The sequence below is a fragment of the Panonychus citri genome, unplaced genomic scaffold (assembly GCF_014898815.1).
Source record: "Panonychus citri isolate SS breed McGregor unplaced genomic scaffold, ASM1489881v1 Contig00119, whole genome shotgun sequence".
NCBI classification, from domain to species: domain Eukaryota; kingdom Metazoa; phylum Arthropoda; class Arachnida; order Trombidiformes; family Tetranychidae; genus Panonychus; species Panonychus citri.
Window position 1 is genome coordinate 183,307 of NW_026515524.1, and position 22,832 is coordinate 206,138.

The following is a 22,832-nucleotide window of genomic DNA, read 5'->3' on the forward strand; positions in this document are numbered from 1 at the left end:
GAGCAAAAGAGTTTTAATAGAGAAAATTTAAATTTAGATTAATTTAAATTGTGAAACTTTTCCAATTATTCTTCTTTCAAGTTTGAGATTGTGTTAGTGAGCATGTAGAAGTCTAAGGTTAGATGATCTAAAGAGAGAATTCTGATCAAAATAAGTTTGTTTTCATTTCCAATCGAATCTTGAGAATCTGTGACAATACCAAAAGGGAGAAACTGACCTTTGATTGGGTCATTCTAACCATCGTTGGTTTGATGAGCTCTCAACTTGTCGAAGAAAAAAATAATGGTAATAATACTCTGAATCTTTTTTTTTTCGATAAATGTTCAAATGTCCAACTGACCATTGACAGAAAAAGCTTGAAGGTATTTCTCAAACATCAAACCATCACAACTAATCAACTTTTAGAAACTTTAATCCAAAGGTTTGATGGTCATTTAGTTTTTCTTTGAGGTCAGTAAAGTTGTCCAATAATAACAACAAAGAGAGTAATCAACTGGACAGTATTGGCAAAGGTTTGATCGATGAAAAGTTTTCCTTTATTTGATTTTTATTAATAACAAGTAACATTAATTTGATTTAATTCTTGAAATTTGTTTTTCTTTCTTGATAATATTTGACAAAAACTGATCAACATTAATATTTAAGTTGTGTTTGTATTGTTATTATTGTGGTGGTGGTGGATTTTAAAATGAAAATCATCAAATGATAACTTGTTTTTATGTATTGGGAATGGGAAGAAGTTGTAAATTGTTAACAATTAATAAAGGTAATGAAAGAAATGAGAGTAACATTGATAGTGAAAAGTTAATTTTGTTTGAATTGTTACAAGCATCTTCGAAGCAACTTTGAACGCAGCCCGAAATATAATCACCGTCAAAATAAAATGCCCCACAATGGGACATTCTGACCAACTCGGTGTCGGTGGTCAAACTGCCGCTGTCCAGTGCACAATCACGTACCACCATGGATACACCTGAACTCTCTGAAAGAAATAGATTGTAACAATTAGAGAGAAAAAAAAAACAATTAATAAATTATTACAAGAGAAACCAATCTAATCATCAAACTAGAGATAATTAACCTTAATTGTTACTATTAGAAATGATAATCAATAGATGGCTCCGTTGATTCAGCTTATGATCATGAACATAATAATAAACATACAATGTACATGATTAACTTAATTACTACTCTTGATTATTCATCAAAATTTGATTCGTATGATAATAAAGGTTTATTTTTTTGTTACAATTCCCAGAGTATTAAGTCAAACAATCAAGGTTTTTTTTTGATTAAATCAACCACCATCTTCATGTATCATCAACAATTAAGATGATTATTCAGATGATGAAATTGTGATGATTTTGTTACAATTAATTAATGAAATGAAATTAATTAATGTTGAAATAATCGTTAATTAACTAAATCTAATGAAAATGTGAAACTGTAAAATAATACAATTGATTAATCATGAAATTCAATCGTAAATAGTAATGGTATCAACATTATAGAATATATCAATTAAATTTGAATCTTATTCAATATGATAACCATGTAAATGAAAATCTAATTGATTGTGAAACAAAAATAACAATGTTAATTAAAATTCATCTCCAATTACATTTATATAATAACTGATTGAATTACATTGAAGAAGGAGCAATTAAAATTAATTAATCAATTAGGTAAACAATGAAACTAGAAGATTTAAAATAAATTACTAAAAATAATGAAACAAATGTCAATGAATGAAAATTAATCGTTAATAATACTAAAGGTTAATTGTCACTTATTAAATCAATGATTCAGATGGAAAAGTAATAAAAACAACAATAACAATAATAACAATCAAAGTCAATGATAATCATCACTTTGAATTACTCAATGATGAGTGAGTTTGACTATGAAAAGTTAATTGCTCATTGAAAAAGTTACAATCAATGACAATCAACTTGAGTAATTCAATTTCACCATGAAAAATATAATCAAAAACCATTTGAAACTGATTATTATCAAAGAAAGAGAGAGAGAGAGAGAGAGAGAGAGAGAGAGAGAGAGAGAGAGCAAAAAATTATCAATTGTAAATGTAACCATGATAATCGTCAAAGTCAAATGTTCAGTTGTATTCATATGAGTTCATATTCATGTTCAGGTAAAAGTTCAGTGAATGGGAGGGAAAATTACTTATCACAGTCTATTTGAAAATCGATCCATTCTGATGAGTAATTCACATGGGAATCTGAGTAGTAGTAGAATAGAGGGAGAGAGAGAGAGAGAGAGAGAAATATACAAATAACTACACTTGAAGAAGATGAAGTTAACCGAATTGAAAATGTGATATATTAGAAACAGAAGATGAACAGAAAAAATAAGAAAAAAAATCGATTTCGAAAATTACATTAGAATAGAATAGGAAAATATATCAGAATAATGATAGAAATCAAAAGGATAATAGGATGAAGATTAAGAATATAAATTATCAGGTAATTCAATTTAATTACTAGTAAAATCGGCAACCTACTCAAAAGACAATTAACTTAATTGTTAACTTTACATGGATGATATTGAATTAAGAAAATGAAAGTTTCCATTGTTTTTTTTTCTCATTCTCAATTGTTGGATATTAACTTTTCTGGGATGATAAACTTTAATTGGTTGATAATTAAGTTAACAATGTTAATCAGTGGTAAGGGAAAATGTTACGATTAATTTTGACGATAATCTAATCTGATTTCAATTACTTGTTGATGAGATTACAAGTTACGAATTTGATATTTTTAATTGTCCCATCCTAATTGTATTAATTGTTACACAGCTTTATTATTAGAAAAGTTTTCCTTTTTTAATTTAACAACAACAATGAAGTGATTATCTTATAAAGCTGATTGTTAATCATGATTTAAATTGATTGCTGTATTTTCATCAAACTAGATTATCAACAGATTAAGTTTCGTTTAGTAATCAATCACTTTTTTTGTATTCCCTAGGAAGACAATCAACTAATCCTTTAAGACTGTGATGAAATTAATCAGTTACAATCATGCAACGAAAAAATTTAATTACCAACGAGATTTAAACCTTGATTATTAATCGTAATCAAAAATTTACCTTACAATTAAAAAGTAAATTGTTTTGCTTTTTTGAATCAACTATCATCAATAATTTATTATCATTTGGTTAATTTTGCTGTTTCCAACTACAATTAAATTAACTGTATAGTCAACCTGGTTAACCCTAAAGTGAAAATGTTGATTAACGTTTAATCAATGAATTGAAAAGGTTAATTGTCACAGAGTACATTATGACCTTAATTGTTGCTGTTATTGTTGAATCAATGAATTTACCAAACACAACAATCAAAATGGAAAAGTTTCATCATTAATCAATCTAATCATTGCTTAAGGTTAATATCATCACATTCCAGAGCCATCACTAGTTAATCACTTTTATCAACCATTATCATGATAATAATTAAATAATCAACCTGAAAAAAAGTCTCTCAATCTAATCAACTCTCTGTTTAAGTTAATCACTGTTGATTAATTAATCATGGATGAAGATATGAGACTAACTACATTAGATTAATCAAATAGAGAAAAACATAAGACTAGAACTTTTTTGTTTTCGAAACAAGGAAAAAAAAGTTATTCGATATTTTTGTTTTCTTTTTTTTTCCATGAAAGAAAAGGTAATTTAGCCTGGGGCAGTTTTCTCATCACCATCAATTTGTTTGTTTCTTATGATACATTTACGACAATGTATTTCTGTCTCATCATCATCATCATGACAATAGTTGTTACAATTTAATGACTGTTTATTTGAAATTTACAATTTTACAAGGGAAAAGTTTTCCTAATTATTATGAAAATTGTATCATAAGAAAATCTCAATCAATTAACACTGATTATTGTTGGAAAATTTAATTTGCTTAAAACACAATCAACAAAATTGTGATATAATCAAGAATGGAAATTGTGTTAGAATTGATTGTTAATCCAAGTAATTGACTACAGACTTATCAAGTGAATTGTGAAACTTAATCGGATTAGAACCAACTTTTTTTTTCTCCCTTTGTTAACAATTAAAATCAATTGTTACCATGTTATTATTGTCAACAGAATATAATGATGATCATTATCCACAATTCAATCTTGAAACATGATTAAACAATCAAGGTAAATCGAAATGGATGAACAAAAATCAACTCAATCAATTGAACATTTCCAAGGTAAAACCTTAATATTATTGTTGCATTTTCTTCACCATGATTGCAATCATGGTCTTTTTTCATTCCCCTGATCATCATCATGTGTAAAAGGTTATTTCAATTCACACATAAAAACTGAATCTGAGAAGATGAAGATGAGGATGATAAGTAAACGAGAATAAGATTTTTTTCATTCTATTGAAAAAACTCACTTTTCCCTCATCATTATCTTCATCTTTTCATCTTTCATTTTTCTTCCGTTTCTTTCTTATAATCTTTTCATCCTCATCTTCATCCTCATCTTCATCCTCGTCCTCATCCTCATCCTCATCCTCATCCTCATCCTCATCCTCATCCTCATCATCATCATCATCATCAATTCAGTGTATTTACCATGTTCACCATGAGAAATAAGATTGACCTGTTATCCTGAATTACCTGATGAACTCCAGTCCAAATCAATTTCAGAATCAATTTTGAATCATCTTATTATTATCATGAATTGTATCATTTTAATCAATAAGCTTGATTGTTAATCTACTTTAACTAATCAGATCACTTTCCTTTTCCATTAATTTATAAATGTTATCCTCTCATTAGTATATTAATGGTTGATTATCAGATGAAACTTTTCTTATCAATTTTCAAAAGTTGATGAAAGTAATCAATCAATCAAGAAATGATGAACATGATCAATCAGTCAATCAAATCTAAATCAATCTTATATTACATCAATATCATTTCAAACTCCCAGTTAATAAACTTAATTATATAATCAATTGATTAAACAATACAGTAAATATTAATAATATGTAATTATTAATACATTGTAATAATGATCACTCACTGTTTAAGGTGTAACAATTTAACCATAAGCAAAGCTATTTAAACATCAATCATTAATAATGAGGGGTTGTAGTTCTAAATAAATTAGAGCGGAAAGGTTCACCTGAGATTAACTCAGAGATTCGATCTTATCCTCAAAAATTTTATAAGATCATAGATCAGATTCTTTTGGATCGGAGATCTAGTAATTCACTTACAATCTTATTGATTGAAAACACGCTTTTGAATAAGGTGGAGGAGAGAGAGAGAGACTTCAATAAACACAATGTTTATCTTTATTTTATCAAAACACAAAATTTGAAAATTACTTTCTCAATTAGTTACTGGGGACACTTCATCAGTAAACTTCTTTGAACTCCTAAGACTTCAATAAGACTCCTAATGAATTGGAGAGGGTCAATTGCTTTTATAGCAGCAAGAAAGGAAAAGGAAATGATGATAAAAGCTCTTAGGCTTTGTAAAGCAAAAAGGGGTTGGTACTTGGAAATTAGCTTTTGTTCCCATGATGAGTATCAATGGTGATTCGAAAGGTTAATTAAAGCTTAGTCATAATCCAAGTTTAACTTGAGGGTAAAAATGAAAGTAAATGCAAAACTTTAAGACAAAAGAAAAGTAATTAAGAAAAAGGGATTAAATAGAAGTGAAGAGAGGAGATTATCTAGGTTGAATCTAGAATCCATGGGAAAGGTTAAGGAGGTCAAAATTCCTGCCTTACATATTCCGTCTCTTTTGATTAAGATACTTCTTTAAACTTTCTGATGAGATTCTATTAGATTTAGCAATAGGTAATCTCATGTCTGATTTCAATTCAGAACTGGTAATGAGTAGGACACTTTCATTTTTCAATTGTGATTCCATCTTGTTCATATTGATTAATAGGAATCCATGGCTTTGTCGAAATCAATCTCAGTTGATTCTTTTCATCGTCCTTTTTATCTTCTTCATCTGAAGTGGTTGTTCCACTTGAAGAACTTTCTGGTTCAGATTCTGACTGAACGGGGGTAGGATGAGTTTCTTTCTCAGTTGAATTGAGTTTGTCGGTGACGAACACTGTTAATTCATCCAATTGGGTTGATGAATGGGGTGATTCATACTGATGAGATGGTCCGGCTACTGGTTCATCTGGAACTGTAGTAGTGGTTGGTTGATGATCTTCAATTTCATCAATTTCTTGAATCTCTGGCAACATGGGGGCTTGTGGATTGACTCTTTTTCCTTGTTCAATAAGGGTGTCATCAGGGGTAACACAGTTAGAGTTGAATTCTGGATCATCTCGTTCCTTGAAATGTCCATAGTGATGCCAATTTGAGGGCCAGTTCGCTTTACCTTCTTTTACTTTTAAAGAGTAAAGATACAAGAGTGAAGATATTTTGGTATTACCAACAGTTGAGGTCACATTTGAATTGTGAATACCATCTTTAAGATCGTTACACATTTGCTCTATTTCTTTCCAGAAAATCAAGTACAGTTGCATAGTAGTAATAGCTTCTAAGGCTGGTGAATGTGCACTATTAGGAATTGTATAACCTCCGAAAACTAAAAATGCAATCAAGCTCAAGTTGATGGCTGAGGTTTTGTATGGAGAGAAGAATTGGGTGAGTTCTCTCATGTGAGGTTTAAAATAACAGAATTCACTTTCTGAAATTCCCAACGCTGAAAGTTGGTTGTAAATTCCTGCACCTACGATAACATCGGCAACTAACAGGTATTTAATTACTTGGTCTCGAGCAGTTTGGAGACTTTTAGCATGTCGAAGGTCTTTCTCACGAAGACCATGGCAATGAGTATCGTATCTCTCGACACGAGGATGATGAACAAAGTTTCATAAACAACTTGAAGGTTGCCATCAATAATTATTATCCAACAAGGTCTTGGTTTCAATTTATTACCTTCAAGACTCTAACACAGGCCATTGTGATAAAAGTTGTATCTTTTTTCTTGAAATCAATAGCACTGGCAGCGATGGCTGATTGAAACTTCTCATCAAGAGGAGGAAGAACGGCTTTCGGTCGTTTATCGAAGGCTTCCTTTAGTCTTCTTCTTTTTCTCATTGTTTCTTCACTGAATCTTCTTTTTTCAGTTTTATCACGAATTCCGGTCGATGGGGTCATTATGCTAGGGAAACTAGCCATGATTTGTTCAACTCCGCGCCTTTGATCTGGTTCTAACCTCGTAAAGGGGTTAATTCGGATCCATGGTTGATCAACTTCTGAAATGTCAGAGGCGAGAGACACACTTGAACTTATTGAACTAACTGAATTAGTTCTGTAGATACGACCAGGGTGCATCCAATTGTTAGTTTCATAATATTTGATCCATTCAGTAGATTCACGAAGTAAAAATCCTGGGATCGATCTCCATTTAAAAGTGTGAGGACGTGGCAAGATACTTGGATGAGGTCTTGAGCCAACAGTAGGTTCAAATCCAATATCTTGAATGAATTGTTCCCCGTCATAAAGAGGGTTGTGAGGGTCTTGTACCCGTTTATAATTTGTCCACCACTGGAGAGATAAGTCGGTATGTCGACGAATTGAAACTGGTCCTAGTGAAGGATCATCTGGATTTTCTTCACGTTGCTGGACTAAACAAGCATAAAGCTTGAACTTATTGTTCCAAAAGGTTGGAATTGATGATGATGGAGAGGCTCCTTTTAAATGAGCAGGTACCAAATTTGATAATTTTCTTGGTACCAGAGCTAATTCCTCACGAATTGCTCCATGGCGAAATGGTGTTTTAACTGTAAAGTTAAGGTGATACTCCAAGTATCCACGGCGACAGTTATAAGAATGAGCTGGATAATTCACAGCGTCAAGTTGCTCCTTACACAAAGATCGGTTACAAATAAGTTTGGCGTCGAAATACTTCTTGAGAGACGACGATAATGACCAATCGATTTGGTTAATTCGAGAATATGGTTGTTCATTGGAAATACGAACAACACAGTCTTTATCAATACACAGGAATTCATCTTTGTGTTGAACTGGAACCAAGTTAATTTTGGTGATAATTTCTCTTAACCAAAGAGCACATTTGAAACAATACCATTTCTTACAATTACAACAATTTAAAGGTTGAATACAAATTGATTCACAAAAGTTGCAGATGAACTGATTTAAAACAGTTTCCAAATTTTCCAAGATAATTTTGGAAGGGGGCAGGCCACGAGGTATATTGTTGTAGTCGATTGAATCGAGGATTTGGGTTGAATCAATCACATTAAGCTTGAGTTTTTCCTTAACAAATTGGATGTAGATCTCAAGGTTCTTTTTATTTTCTTTGAAGTCTTCCAAGACTTCGGCTCGGGCTTTTTCATAAGCTTTCATTGAGAGATAATCAGGTAATGGTCCGGCTGGGGGACAAGGAAATACACCTCTAGGGAAAAGTTCTGGCGAATTCCAAATTGTTTTGTTTACACTCTTCACGAGTGATTTCTCCTTACTCTCAGAAACGTGTGAGCTCTCACTTCCAGATCTTGAAGCTGGAAGGTCAAAGTTATCTTTAAACGCAGATAACCATGTTGAATACTCGGAATCAATTCGAGATACACTTTCGGGTTTGTCATCGGAACTTCTTGTTGAATGAGTTCCTGAGCATGATGACACAGTTGGTGAAGTGGGATGTTCACCGTTACCATTTGGTGACGAAAAGTCAGTTCCAACTTGATGTGTGTTGAATTCCGACTCAATTGGAAATACATTGTCACACTTATCAGGCACAATCTCTGAATGAGTAATTTTATCCATTAAAGATGAACAATTTTTAAAGATGAGGTTGACTTGTTTTATCACAAAACAAAGAAAGAGTTGAAACTTTTTATCTCTAAATGAATTAGATGTAACACAATTGTAAAGGTCAGAATAACGAGAAGTGATCGCTTCGAAGGCCAATACGAAAATGATGAGGCGATTAATTAGTTGGCTTCCTTTTATTGTCTCTGTTGCTATGGAGGCAAACAGTTTAAAAAAGCAATTTGAGCGTTTAATTGCAACGGAAATTTGATTAGACGAATTAATCATAAAGCCAATTTGTTTGTTTAAGCTTAAATCAATTAAGCGTTTAAACTCTTTACAATTCAAAAAGTCATTAGCATCAACTGACTTCTTATCATCTCCAAGATGATTAATTGTTTGGATCAACAAAATTTGATGAAACTTTTTCAAAGTTTTGGATCTTGTAATTCGCATGTTACCATTGTCAGTATCGTTATCAGAATCAGGGTCAATTGGGATAATGTTCTGAGGTGACTGAGAAATAATATGATCTGCATGCTTTTTCAATTTAACTTTCTTATTTTCAGAATAGGAATCAAGATCAATATTTGATTGAAAATCAAAATCTTCTGTTGAGTTTAATTCAATAGTTTTATCAATTGAATTGGTGTTAAGAATTGGTTTCTCTATGAGATCTTCCGTCTCTTTTTCTTGATCTACTTTATCAGGTTGAGATAACCAATCTTTTGAATTAATATCAAAAAATTGTTTGATTAATTCTTTAACCTTTTCATTAGGTTCGCCATTGTAGGCTTTAGTATTTGAGAGGTTCGTTGAAAACAACTCAATAGTTTCAGGATTAAGTAACAAAACTGATCCTTTCTTAACACCATAAACAATATGTGGGCCATGATAAAGTGGCTTCAGTTTCTGGGTAATTTCATTTGAATTACTATGTTTCTTAACTAGGGCTAAATCACCTACTTTATAAGGGGATGGATTTTCATTTTTTCGAGCAACTTTAAGATAATAATCTTGTTGTGCAACTAATCTAGCATGAGCTAGTTTACGAGCCTGAACTACTGAATAGTTCGCAATAGGCAAGTTTAACTGATTGTCAATCGGTTTTCGTGGATGTTGACCGAAGGTTAGGAAAAATGGAGTGAAGCGGGTTATCTTGTGTACGGACGAATTTATGGAATAAATTGCTGATTGCAAGAGTTCGTCAAAATTTTCAGTTCCTCTTTCAGAAATAAGAATTCTTAATCTCTCACCCAAAGTACGATTAATTCGTTCAACAATCCCTTGAGATTGTGGATGATATGCATTTGATATCTCATGCCTAATTCCTTGATCTTTTAAAAAGATTTCAGTTTCGTCACTCAGAAAATTCGTTCCTCTATCAGTTTGGATAACTTTGGGATATCCGAAAGTTTTGAAAAACTCTTTCAAGAACGCAATAACAGTGGGGGATTTCTGATTGGGAAATGCTTTCGCATAGACGAAACGGGTTAGTGTATCAACTAATACTAAAATAATCTTTCTTCTTGACAAAGAAATTGTCAATGGACCTTTTGCGTCCATCTCAAGTCTTTCAAATAGACTATCAGGAATGGGCTTAGCATGGGCTTCAGAGAGGGTTTTATTAGAGGGTTTAGATAACTGACAAGGTAAACACTTATTACATAACCTTTGAACTTCTTCATAGAGGTACGGCATCCAAAATTTCCTTGAAATTTCGAGGTAGGTCTTTTCACATCCAAAGTGTCCTCCCAAAGGGGACGAATGAACTTCTTCAAAAATTTGTTCAATAACTGGTTGACCAATAACAAGTCTTGAAACTTGATGAGGTTGAGCTGATTTCCGATACAATAGATTGTCTCTAATTGTATATTGACGATGAATAGCACTATCAGGTATTCACCTAAAAGTTTTCTAATTTTAACACATTTTTCATCAGCTTCTTGGTAACTTTTAATTTTATCCATCCATGGAATTGATTGTTTGATATACAATATCAAATCGGGTTTTTTCATTTTCACGATTGATTTATTCAATCCAAATTGAACTAAATTCAGACTTAATTCATTGTTTTCTTCCACATCCCAAGGTGGAATTGATCGCACTGTTAATAAATTATCGACAAAGTCTTTTTCGGGGTCGATTATATTTCGATGTTCCCACTCATTTTGATAGCGAGAAAAGCAATCTGGTGCATGTGTTTTCCTTTTGTATAACACTTTGTAGCGGTATGATGATAAAATGATGCTCCAACGTTGGAGTCTACAATTTTTAAAATTGATACGAGGTAATTGACATAACGCATGGTGATCCGTCTCTATCAGGAATTCTTCTCCTTCTAAATAGTGACGAAATTTTCTTACACCTACTAGAATCGCTAGTAGCTCTTTTTCAGACACAGAATATGGTCTTTGATGCTTTAGTAACTTCTGACTAAAGAAACTTATCGGCTTCCATGCTTTTACCTTTTCAATTGGAACTGGTTTACCATCATCACTTGACTTCACATCAGGATCTTCCTGAAGAAGTATTCCTCCCACGGCGACGTCTGAAGCGTCCACTGAGAGTTTATGCTTAAGGTGCGATTGATAATGAACGAGCATAGTTGTTTCAATTAAACTATCTCTTAAACGATTCAGGGCTTCTTTTTCTTCAGAACCCATGATGAACTTTTTGTCTTTTGAAGTTAGACGATACAAACACGATGCTATTGATGAATAGTCTTTTATATATCTGCTGAAGTAATTGAAACATCCAAGTTGACTTTGGAGTTCCTTAACACAAGTTGGATAAGGTAAGCGTTTAAGTGCGGTCACTTTTCCAGGGTCAGGCTTAATTCCGGTTCCACTCACAATGTGGCCGAGGAATAAAAGTTCATTAAAGCCAAACTTACACTTATCGGTTTTCACCTTCAGGTTGAATTTTCTTAATCGTCCCAAAACGATTTTAGTGTTGTTGATGAGTTCATCCCATGTCGATCCTTTGATAGGCACATCATCAAAGTAACCAAGGCATTCACTGTATTGTAAGCCTTGCAAAACGGTGTTCACTAACTTTTGAAACACGAAAGGGGCTCCTGATAATCCCATAGGTAACCTTTTAAATTGGTATTTACCATCAGGCGTACAAAATGCTGTTTTAAGTCTCTCTTTCGGATTAAGTTCTATTTGAAAATATCCTTGAGCTAAATCCAACATATTAAAGTATGTTGAATCTTTCACTGCTTCCAGGCAGTCATCTATCCGAGGCATTGGATAGGGGGGAATGGCTGTTAAATTGTTTAGCTTACGATAATCTACAACTAATCGATGAGATCCATCCGGTTTATCCACGAGTAAAGCTGGACTACCGCCATAGGCTGAAGATGGTTCGATTATATCTGCTTTAAGTAGATCATTAATCACAAATTCAAATGCTTTCCTTTTCACGGCTGAACAAGGATAAGGCTTAGCGTAAGGTACAATATTGTTGCCAATGTCGATTGTAAATGGACAAATTTCATGAGACACGAGTCCAAGATCATGAGAATGGAGAGAAAAAACATCTTCGTAGTTTAGAAGAACAGCAAGTAATTCATCTTTTTTAGATGATGAAAGTTCAGGATTAACTCGTTTCAATAAACGTTCTTGTAGAGATAAACTCAATTTATCTCGTTCAATGTTGAAAATCGGTAAAATCGATTCAAATTCTTCTTCACTAAGAATTTCACTGATTTCTGGTTCATTTACCAAGGGTTTATGTTCACTTGAACATTCTCCAATAATTGTCTCTGGAATACGAAGTTCTTTGATACACAATAGATGATCATCACGGACACTTTTACTTATTTTTGGTTCCTCGTTAAAGGCTTTTTCACTTTTTTGGTCCGGAAACATAATTTTGTTATCACTTCTTCCATTTGAATTGGAATAAATTTCACTTAGACCATTTGAATGGGTCTTTTCACTTTTGAACTCAGAAATTTCTTGATTGTTTTCATTTAAAGGAGGAGCATTTTTGATGATGAGCTCAGTTTCACTCTGGCTGCAAAATCGAATGTTAAATTTAGGTTCGTAAGACCTTCCTTGTGGATTATCTTTCACGATTACATTATAATCTTCTCCACTGGAATTTATTTCCATGTAAAATAAATGAGCAAATAAATTGCCAAATAACAACTTTGGTGTAAAATCTCTGGCGACTTGTAGTTTTAGGATGCGAGCATCTTCCATGTGAGGATGCTTGATAATAGCATATGAACTTCCAATTGTCTCCAACGGACAATCTTCAACTACACCTTGAAGTCTTTTACGAGATTCCAATAAATGAGCTCCCAACTCTTTGGCGAGGTCACTATCAATTACTGTTGTCGTTGCTCCTGTATCGATGAGTACATCACCTGAAGTGATTAACTTCTTGTTGATTGAAAACAATTTCACTGCCACAGTAGGCATGTCACTTAAATCAGAACCATCAATGTTTGTTAATGTTTTTTCTTGGTTCTTTAATGTGAACAAAACTGAAACACGTTCACTTTTTCTGATTGATTCAGGTTCGTTTAGTTTTCCTGATTCAGATTTATCAGTATCAAGCTGTTGATTGCCTTTCTTCTTAGGACAATCTCGAATGTGATGATCACTTGATCCACAACTGAAACACTTATAAGGTTTTTTCTTAGGATGTCCATCTGAATTGGATTCCTTTTCATCATTTGATTTGTGACGATTATCACGATGATTTTGTTTCCTGTCGAAACGATTACCTTTGTGTTCATTTTTATCTTGAGCTCGACGCTCTTTCAATTTAGCTTGATGCTCGTGGTAATGTGATGAGCTTCGGTAATGTCTTCGATGCTTTTATTAGCACGTTGTCGAAGAACTTCCTTCTTAATATCTTCACTAAGATGATTAAGGATAAAAACCAACATGGTGTCTTCACTGACTTTTCCTTGGCTTTTAGTTACCAAACGTTTAACTTTGGAAACGAATTCACTTGGTGTTTCCTCGAACTTGTAATTTAGCCGCATTAACTCTTGTAACGCATTAGCTTTACTTGTAGTACTGAGAGTCTTTGAGTATAATTCTTTGACATACTCTTGATAAGTAGTCACACCAGGATCGATTAGATCGGCTAAGTGTGCTATTTCATAGGCAAAACCTTTACGAAGACTTCTCAACTTAGTAGACTCATCTACATCTTCTAAGGCTAACCTTTTCTCGGTTTTGAATAACCATTCATAAGGATCTTCTCCTCTTCTGAATTCAGTAACTACTGGATCTTGATAGATCCTTATCTGAGGAAATTGACCTAAATTTGAGACATTTATCTCAGGTTGACTGGGTAAACAATTTTGAAAATTGACCCTTGTTTGCTCTCTAGGTCTCAATGGCTCGGAATGAATTGATGAAACACTAGAATCTAAATTTCTCTGTCTTTCTCTTGGAGGACAAACCTCGTCTATCAGAGTAGAATTACTAGGTTCTGTAGGCTTAATCATTGAAATGAACTTCTCAAGAGTTCTTCTTATTCCTACACTTAAATTCAATTTTTCTAAATCTTCAGGCTTACAATGTTTAAAGGAATCGATATTCCTGCCTAATTTTTCAATGATTAACTGAATGTCTTGTTCACTAAGACCTGCTCATCTTAACTTAGTTGTCCACTCAGGTACAACAAATGAGTTGATGTCATCGACATTCAATCTATTAATCTCATCAAGAGATAATTTAACACCTTCTAAAGCTAAATGAGTAACTACACAGTCTCGAAATCTTTGAGGGATAATGCCCCTGAAAGCAACACTTACCGACCATTTATCCAAGATGGTTGACATTTCCTCTGCTGTCAAATCTGCGATGGATTTTTGTATCTCTACCAATAAATCTGATTGGTTCTCTACAACCCTTGAAGGTTGAGTAGCCTTTCTAGGTCTACCAACACGTTTCCTTAAATTAGCCATTGAGCAAAAACTGGACCGACAAACGGATTCCACACCTTCCGACACACGGAAATAAAAAGCTCTTCCGACAAACGGAAATCACGGGCTATTCCGACAAACGGAGTTGAAACGAAAATTCCGACAAACGGAACAGGTTGAGAATTGAAACCTCAATATCAGTTGAGTAGATTCACGATACTAGAATTCACAAGAATTCAAAATTTCTCAAAGAAATAAGATGGTCACGGTAACAAAACACTAAACACTTTTAGTTGTTGACTGATGTATCACTTTAAAGATGATCAATAAGATGTGGGCGATTGATTACTAATTTACCAATCCTGCCTAGGTCGCCATTTTGAGGGGTTGTAGTTCTAAATAAATTAGAGCGGAAAGGTTCACCTGAGATTAACTCAGAGATTCGATCTTATCCTCAAAAAATTTTATAAGATCATAGATCAGATTCTTTTGGATCGGAGATCTAGTAATTCACTTACAATCTTATTGATTGAAAACACGCTTTTGAATAAGGTGGAGGAGAGAGAGAGACTTCAATAAACACAATGTTTATCTTTATTTTATCAAAACACAAAATTTGAAAATTACTTTCTCAATTAGTTACTGGGGACACTTCATCAGTAAACTTCTTTGAACTCCTAAGACTTCAATAAGACTCCTAATGAATTGGAGAGGGTCAATTGCTTTTATAGCAGCAAGAAAGGAAAAGGAAATGATGATAAAAGCTCTTAGGCTTTGTAAAGCAAAAAGGGGTTGGTACTTGGAAATTAGCTTTTGTTCCCATGATGAGTATCAATGGTGATTCGAAAGGTTAATTAAAGCTTAGTCATAATCCAAGTTTAACTTGAGGGTAAAAATGAAAGTAAATGCAAAACTTTAAGACAAAAGAAAAGTAATTAAGAAAAAGGGATTAAATAGAAGTGAAGAGAGGAGATTATCTAGGTTGAATCTAGAATCCATGGGAAAGGTTAAGGAGGTCAAAATTCCTGCCTTACAATAAAGTGCTACAACTAATCAGATAAATATTAGATATTAATACAACAATTAAGTAGAAACCAATGTAATATTAGGATTACATTCAATTCCCATATGAGTTGTAAAAGTTATCGTTGATTTGATTTATTATTTAATTTACCTTGATTAAGTGTCTAAAAAACAAACAGGTAAATCACAATTTGTTACAGCTATGAAAAGACTGGACAATTAATTATGGACAATTAATTATAATCAGGGAAAGAGAGTTAATCTCATTCCAATATTAATCTACTAACAGCAATTAAATAAATTGAAACAAAGTTGTAACTTATTGATATGTTGATAGTTGTCTGAGTATAATACAAATGTCAAGGTAAATAATTCAAGTTGATAAATGTGATATTATGATGAAGATGAAGATGAGGATGAAGATGAAGATGAGGATGAATATCATTAATACGAGATCATTTGTGAACATGATACAGGAATTAAGGATAAGAATATGGATCAGTATCAAGGGATTTATATCTTTTATTATTATTATTATTTTTCTCTTCCTTCATCATTAAGACAGAAGAAGAGAATCAAAGTTATAGTAATATAATGAAAGTGGAAAGAAAAAAAAATTCTAACGGTAAAACTAAATCTCCATAGGAATAAATTATTATCATGGTAATGTTGATGGTCATTACTCTTTGTGATGATAATATTCAAGATTCTTTCAGTCTCATCTTAATGATGATGGTGATGATTAATATGAAAGAGGAACAAAAAATTCCGATTAATATGATTCAGTTTTTGATCTGATCAGTTGACAGAAACTGAATTTATATCTCCATGTTATCGTGAGGTATTCATCATGTTTGAATAAGTTTTAATGGTTCGTTGATTGTTGATATGTTTATATGATGGGTGATGATGGTCACCATGATGATGATGATGACCATCATCACCATGGCCATTAGATTGATGAAAATAATGTAAATAATATTAAGATTGAAACAATGAATTAATATCAAATTGATTGTTATATATTATTTAGTATTTACCTTGAAATTTTATCTCATTTGTTTACATCATCTCAAGTGATTCTAGAATGAAAGTTGTAATTTCAAGTTTTTTTTTCATTGTTATTATTATTATATTTGTATGGATATCATGATGATAATGAAGATAATAAAATCATCATGGTTATTTGTTCATTGTGAATGTAATATAATAAATTGAATGATAGGTTTTCATCATTTGTATTCATTTGTATTCAATGAAAATAGGAAATTTTTTCCTCCACCTCAGACTGTTGAGATTAAGAAAAAGTTTTTCAGATTTATATTCAGGATGTTGATTCTGAATTCTGACAATGGATTCCATGGGTATATTAGTATATGTATACAAGAATATATCATTACTATCATGTTGAGTTTTCAATTCTTTAAATTCAAGAGAAATTTTTCCTCTCTCTACCTTTTGCTTATGGGAAATTCTGGTTTCATGGAGATAAATTCAAACCAGAAATTCATGATAATGATAATGATGATTATGGTAACGGTAAATAAAGTATCATGGTAATAATTCAGATAATATCTCATCATGAGTTTCAATATTGATCACAATGTTTATGAGCATTATATTATCAAGTCCAGAAATTTTTCTCCTCTTTCTAAATTGTGTAATCCATGAAATCTGATTAATATTTTTATCAATTGAAATTATTGGAGGAAAATGTTCCAGATTCATGATGAAAACTCTGAATGAATGAATTTTTGAATTTTATCTGATGAGTAACAAAAAAAAAGTTATCCATTAGTTGGATTTACAGTTAATATAGTTGATCGAGATGAAAATGATTACTTTAAACTGATCAATATCTATGGGATTTACTAGTCCATCATTGAGTTACAGAAATCAATAAATTGTTGTTGATTATGATAGTAGTTGGTTTAAATTGTTATTATTGTAGAAAACAGGAAAACCCAAATTGATTAATCAAATTCAATTCCTGGAAACAATCAAATTGAAAGAAACAAATAGTAAACTAGCTTCAAGTTTACCGTTATTTTCAATGTAAACACAGTTTACTTTGTTTCCAATGGTTCAATTTGATTGAGTTGGAGGCAAAAAAATTCAATACAATTTATAAATTGTTATGATAATCGAGAAACATTAATATTTATTTTCATCTCTAGTTTTTGACAGTCGATTCAATTTGATGGATTTACAATTTATGTATTAAAAGTAAATTAAATCTTCAAAGAGTTAAGTGAATTGAAACAATTAACTTGAATCACATTCTATCGGATTGATAATTAGCTCTACCAACCTCTGATTAACCAATTAACTTTTCCCATTTATAAGTATCATTGATAATTAATGAGCCTGAAAATACAATTAGATAAGCAATTCAAATCTCATGAGATTAATTTAGGTTAATACATATTTAGATGATTAGTTGGTTGATTGTTGGTTGATATCAATTGTCATCATTACAATTAATTATCAAACCAATGATCAAATTTGTAAATAAATTGATAATTAATAGATCTGGTTGGAGGTTAATTGTAATTAGTTTTTAGTGTTTAAAAAAATGAGAGTGAATTGAATTGGTTCAATTCAATTTAACCACTCAAATTAATTTAAACAGTTGAAGTGATTTGATTGGAAAGTTTAATCAGCAATCAAATTGTAAACCCAAATAATATTATTATTAATACATTGGCAATCAAATTGTCTCATTCAATTTAAATCAATCGTAACACTGTTAATAACAATCAAGTGAATCACAAAAAAAAAAGGTAACAACAATTTAAATGTACATTATTATTATAATAACAACAATCAGAATCAACTGATTAACATAACAATTGAATTTGTATTAATAGCAAAAAAATAAATCAACTAAAGGTAATTGACATTTGCCTGAATACAATTTGACAATTGTTAATGAAATCAAGTTGATCATATTTGATTTAATAAGTTGATTGTTGTTAATTTTTTGTCTTCATCTTGATAGTGAATGATAACAATACATATGAATGTTGGTTCTCATTAGTAATCAACAAATGGTAATGATTAACTATCATAAAAATCAATATGAACAATTTAATTGCTTAGTACATACAATTGTCAAGCAAATAATCAATGGATTACCTAAGACAATTACAATGACAATTTAATGATGATCAGTTGATATAATGAACTAAAGTTAAGTAGCTCAATCGATTACAACAAAAATAATGATAATAAAAACACAGAAAACTACAACAATCAACAATCAACAATCAACATTGATCTTAAATTGTTACTCGTTATCATGAATTAACATTAAACCAACAGACAGAAATTATTATCATAATAATCAAAAGGAATCATGATCATCATCATTGTATTATCAACAATTAATAACCTTTTATACTTGTGTGTTAGTATATTAACTAAATTATCTGAGAGTTAAACTAATTAACTTCCCAGGAAGAAGATGAATCAACAATTAATTATGTTACATAATAATTAACTGAATGTATCTTTGACAAGAGAGAGAAAGGTTAATAAAAGGTCTTTGATTATCATTGTTTAGGTGTTAATTACACTTGTGATTAAATTGTAGTAAAGTAATTAACATGTAAATCTCTTGTACTTTGTGTGTGTCTTTAATTTGATTGATTAAAGTAATTTAGTTGACAATTTTTGCTCTTCACAAATTAGAGTTGAAATCAATAAATCACTTTTCTAATATCGTTACATTTATATATCAATTTGATAAGTGACACAATTGTATTGGTAAAAACAAATACCACTGACACATGGATATCTAAAAGGTAATAGCAATTCAATTTAAATTCAATTGAATTACAATTGGATTTAGAGAAAATTTTTTTCTTTTTTTCTTCTCATGTAAGTTTACTGAATGTTTATAAAAAAAAAGTTCAAGAACAGGTAGAGATTGAATTTGAGAGAAAGAGAGATGAAGAAAACAAATTAACTTTATATTCATGTTCTGGTGAACATGAAATCTTTTTCATGAGATTCAATATATTATGATGATGGACACATACAGTTAAGATAATGAAGGTGATGAAGATAAAAAATATAAGATGATAATCTATCAATAAGAATTGACTATAAACTAATACATATATTCAGAATATGAGAGAGATAAAATATTATCATGATAAGAAGATGATAAATATCATGATGATGAAAGGAAATATCAAGAATTTACCATGAGGATGATTCTGGTCAAAGAGAAAAGGTAATGATGATGATGTTATCTCTCTCTCTCTCTCTCTCTCTCTCTCTCTCTCTCTCTCTGTTATTTTTTCTCTTCTTTTCTAGTTGAAAGTCACGTTCAAAGGTGGAAAGTATCATAATCTTTTTCAATGTAATTCACGTCAACCTGAACACACAATTTTCCCTCTGAATTAACTGATCAACTTGAGAAGAAAAGAAAGAAAAGAAAGAGAAAAATCCAATCGCTATTTATATTACACTGGGAGTGGAAAATAGTAACTGAGTATCTGTATCACCATACGAATCAAGTAAAATGTGTGTAACCTAAATCACGTTTCCACCAGGGAGGGAAAAGATATTCTTACGAAATTATCATGTTAAAAAAACTCGAAAAAAAAGAGACAAAGTCATTAACTAAATGTACATAATAATAACACGATTTAATTAATCGTAAAAAGAATAGTGTTGAAAAAAAAAATAACTCGAAGTAGAAAAAAAATCCTTTCTGATAAGTCAACATGATGATTTCATGGAGATTGAATAATGAGATTAAATTGAGTTTACATGTTTCAAGGTTCTAATCTGTTGGTGATGATGATGGATTTTAAGTAAATGAAATTTAGTGAAAAGTGTTAATTACTTACCAAAAGTTCCGCTTAATTTAATACAAGCGGATGCTGGAAATTTACCGTTACGATTTTTCCTTCCCGCCCAACATGGTGATTCCAATACTTCACTTGAGTAATTGTTATGAAAAGGATCTTCACATAATGAATTTTTACCATCGATGGAAACACATTTAAAACAATCGATTGCATCTGATGAATTATCGGAATAAAATAAGATATTGATTAGGAAATAATTTCTTTACGTTATATTTTTCACTGCAACTCTTTTTACTCAGTTAATTGTGTTAATTGGGTGAAAATTACTCACCGATTTCATGGTAACATGTAAACAAGGAAGCGATGAGTAGGATTAAATTTGGTGAGTTCATTGTGATTAAAAAGTTGATTCTCTTCAATTTGGATTGATTAACTTAATTCTCAGTTTATATTACAAAGTGAATATCAATTAATCATTTTTTTTTTGTTTTTCTCAAATGGAAATGAGAAGATCATTACTTTTTCTCTCTCAATGGATTAACTGGATTAAGAGATTAACATTCTAGTTGAATTTTCCTTGGATTTTCTTGGCCTCCGTTGGTTCAATTTTTTGGACACTTTTTCGTTTTTTGATTTATCACTTTGAAGCTTTGGGAACGAATAACAAAATTCTGATTGATCACTTTCGCTTATCTTCAATTTAGACAATTCTCTGTTCGTTTTTATATTAATAACTTGTTTCTCTTGAGTTGACGATTTCTAATTCTCTCTTTCTTTCTCATTCAAACTTAGAACTTTCGATTGTCAATCGTCGAAATGTTCTTGATTGTTGTTGTTGTTTTTCTTGTTCTTCGATTGAGTTACTTTTTATTTTCTTCCTTTTTCTTGTTTATTACTTTTTCTTTTCTTTCACAATTTATATATTATTCACTTTGTAGTTTCTTGGTGTTCACATGAGGATAAAATGATGATATAGTTTCAAGAACGAGACTCATCAGGTCTGAATTTATCTATTCCAAGTTTCTCTCCTTCTCTCTCTTTTATCTTCCAGTTATCATGACATGAAAATTGATGATGAAAACTAATCGATTCTGTTCAATTCGTTCAGTTACATGGTGACCTCTTGCAACTATTCATGACATTAGAGCTTCAATTTCATTTGCTGAAACTTTGGTTTCTCCGCTTTTGGGTTTAGTAGATTTTTGTGTCAAATCCAATGGAAATTAAGTTTTTTTTCTGTGAATTGTGATTAATTCGTAAAATTGTTGTTGTAATTTAATTCAGTTTATCACTTGGCAGCTTGTTGATAATATATTTATACAGTTTATATGTTTCTTGTTAGACTTTTAAAATTGCTTTCACTTGACAAAGATTAATAAATGAAATTGGTGTTGCTTTATAAAAGGTAACATTTTTTAAATTAGATTGTTTTTTCATCGATTGATTTGAATTGTGATCAATTTCATTAAGAATAGTTTCTGATGTTAAATTCTCATAATATTCATTATCAAGTTCATCTGAATTGTCAAATAAACTTATCGATTTTGATTGTATCATGTTAATTTTTTCAATACAACCAAGCGAATCGAGAAGTTTAATTATGTCTAATACTTGAACAGGAGGTAAAATATCAGAACATTCAATGAATAATTTTTCTTCCGTGATTCCTGGTTTAAGAAGAAGTGTTCCCAGGACGAAGGAAAGATAATTAAACAATATCGGCTTGTGAACATTTCCATAGGCGTCTTTCCATAGTTTGGGTATAAAACAGATCGCTTTTGATCTGTCCGCTTCCGTTGATCCAGTTCCACTAGAATATGAATGAACTAACCAATGGTAAACATGAGACTGATGAACAAAACGATATTTCATTACACCGACAGCATAAATTTCACCGATAGAGATCAGGTTTGTAATCGCTTCTTCAGGCCAACTTTGGTCACAAAAGTTATAAATATCCTCTTCCGTTGCTCCGGTTTCTTGAAAGTTTGAAATAAAGTTAAGATGATACAATGATGGAATTGTGATGAAAAAGAAATGAAGTTCAGTTGATGCTTTTTTAAAGTTTCTCGATCGATAAAATGGATTATTTGAGAAGATAGAATAGACTTTTAGTTGATCCTGGTTTAATTATTTTTAATCCCGATACTCTTTTATCCACATTGGATTTTGTTGATAAGACATCCACAAGTTTCTTGTCTCGAACGAGAAAATCTTTGATTGACTTGTTGGTCAATTTTTTTGTTGGAAGTGAAGAAAGCGTCAAATTAATCTTTGAATCAATATTTGAATTAGTTTCATTGGTT

At 31.3% G+C, this 22,832-nt stretch overlaps 1 protein-coding gene across 1 annotated transcript; it reads right to left on the reverse strand.

The window, feature by feature from the left end:
• Window positions 1-519: 519 nt before the first annotated feature.
• LOC128390386 (uncharacterized) lies at window positions 520-21,635 on the reverse strand. The gene is made up of 3 exons (XM_053350098.1): window positions 20,858-21,635; window positions 20,566-20,739; window positions 520-982 (listed from the first exon to the last, which is right to left on the reverse strand). Exons 1-3 carry the CDS (start codon window positions 20,916-20,918, stop codon window positions 717-719), a joined length of 501 nt encoding a protein of 166 aa, XP_053206073.1. The 5' UTR covers window positions 20,919-21,635; the 3' UTR covers window positions 520-716.
• Between the last annotated feature and the right edge of the window lie 1,197 nt (window positions 21,636-22,832).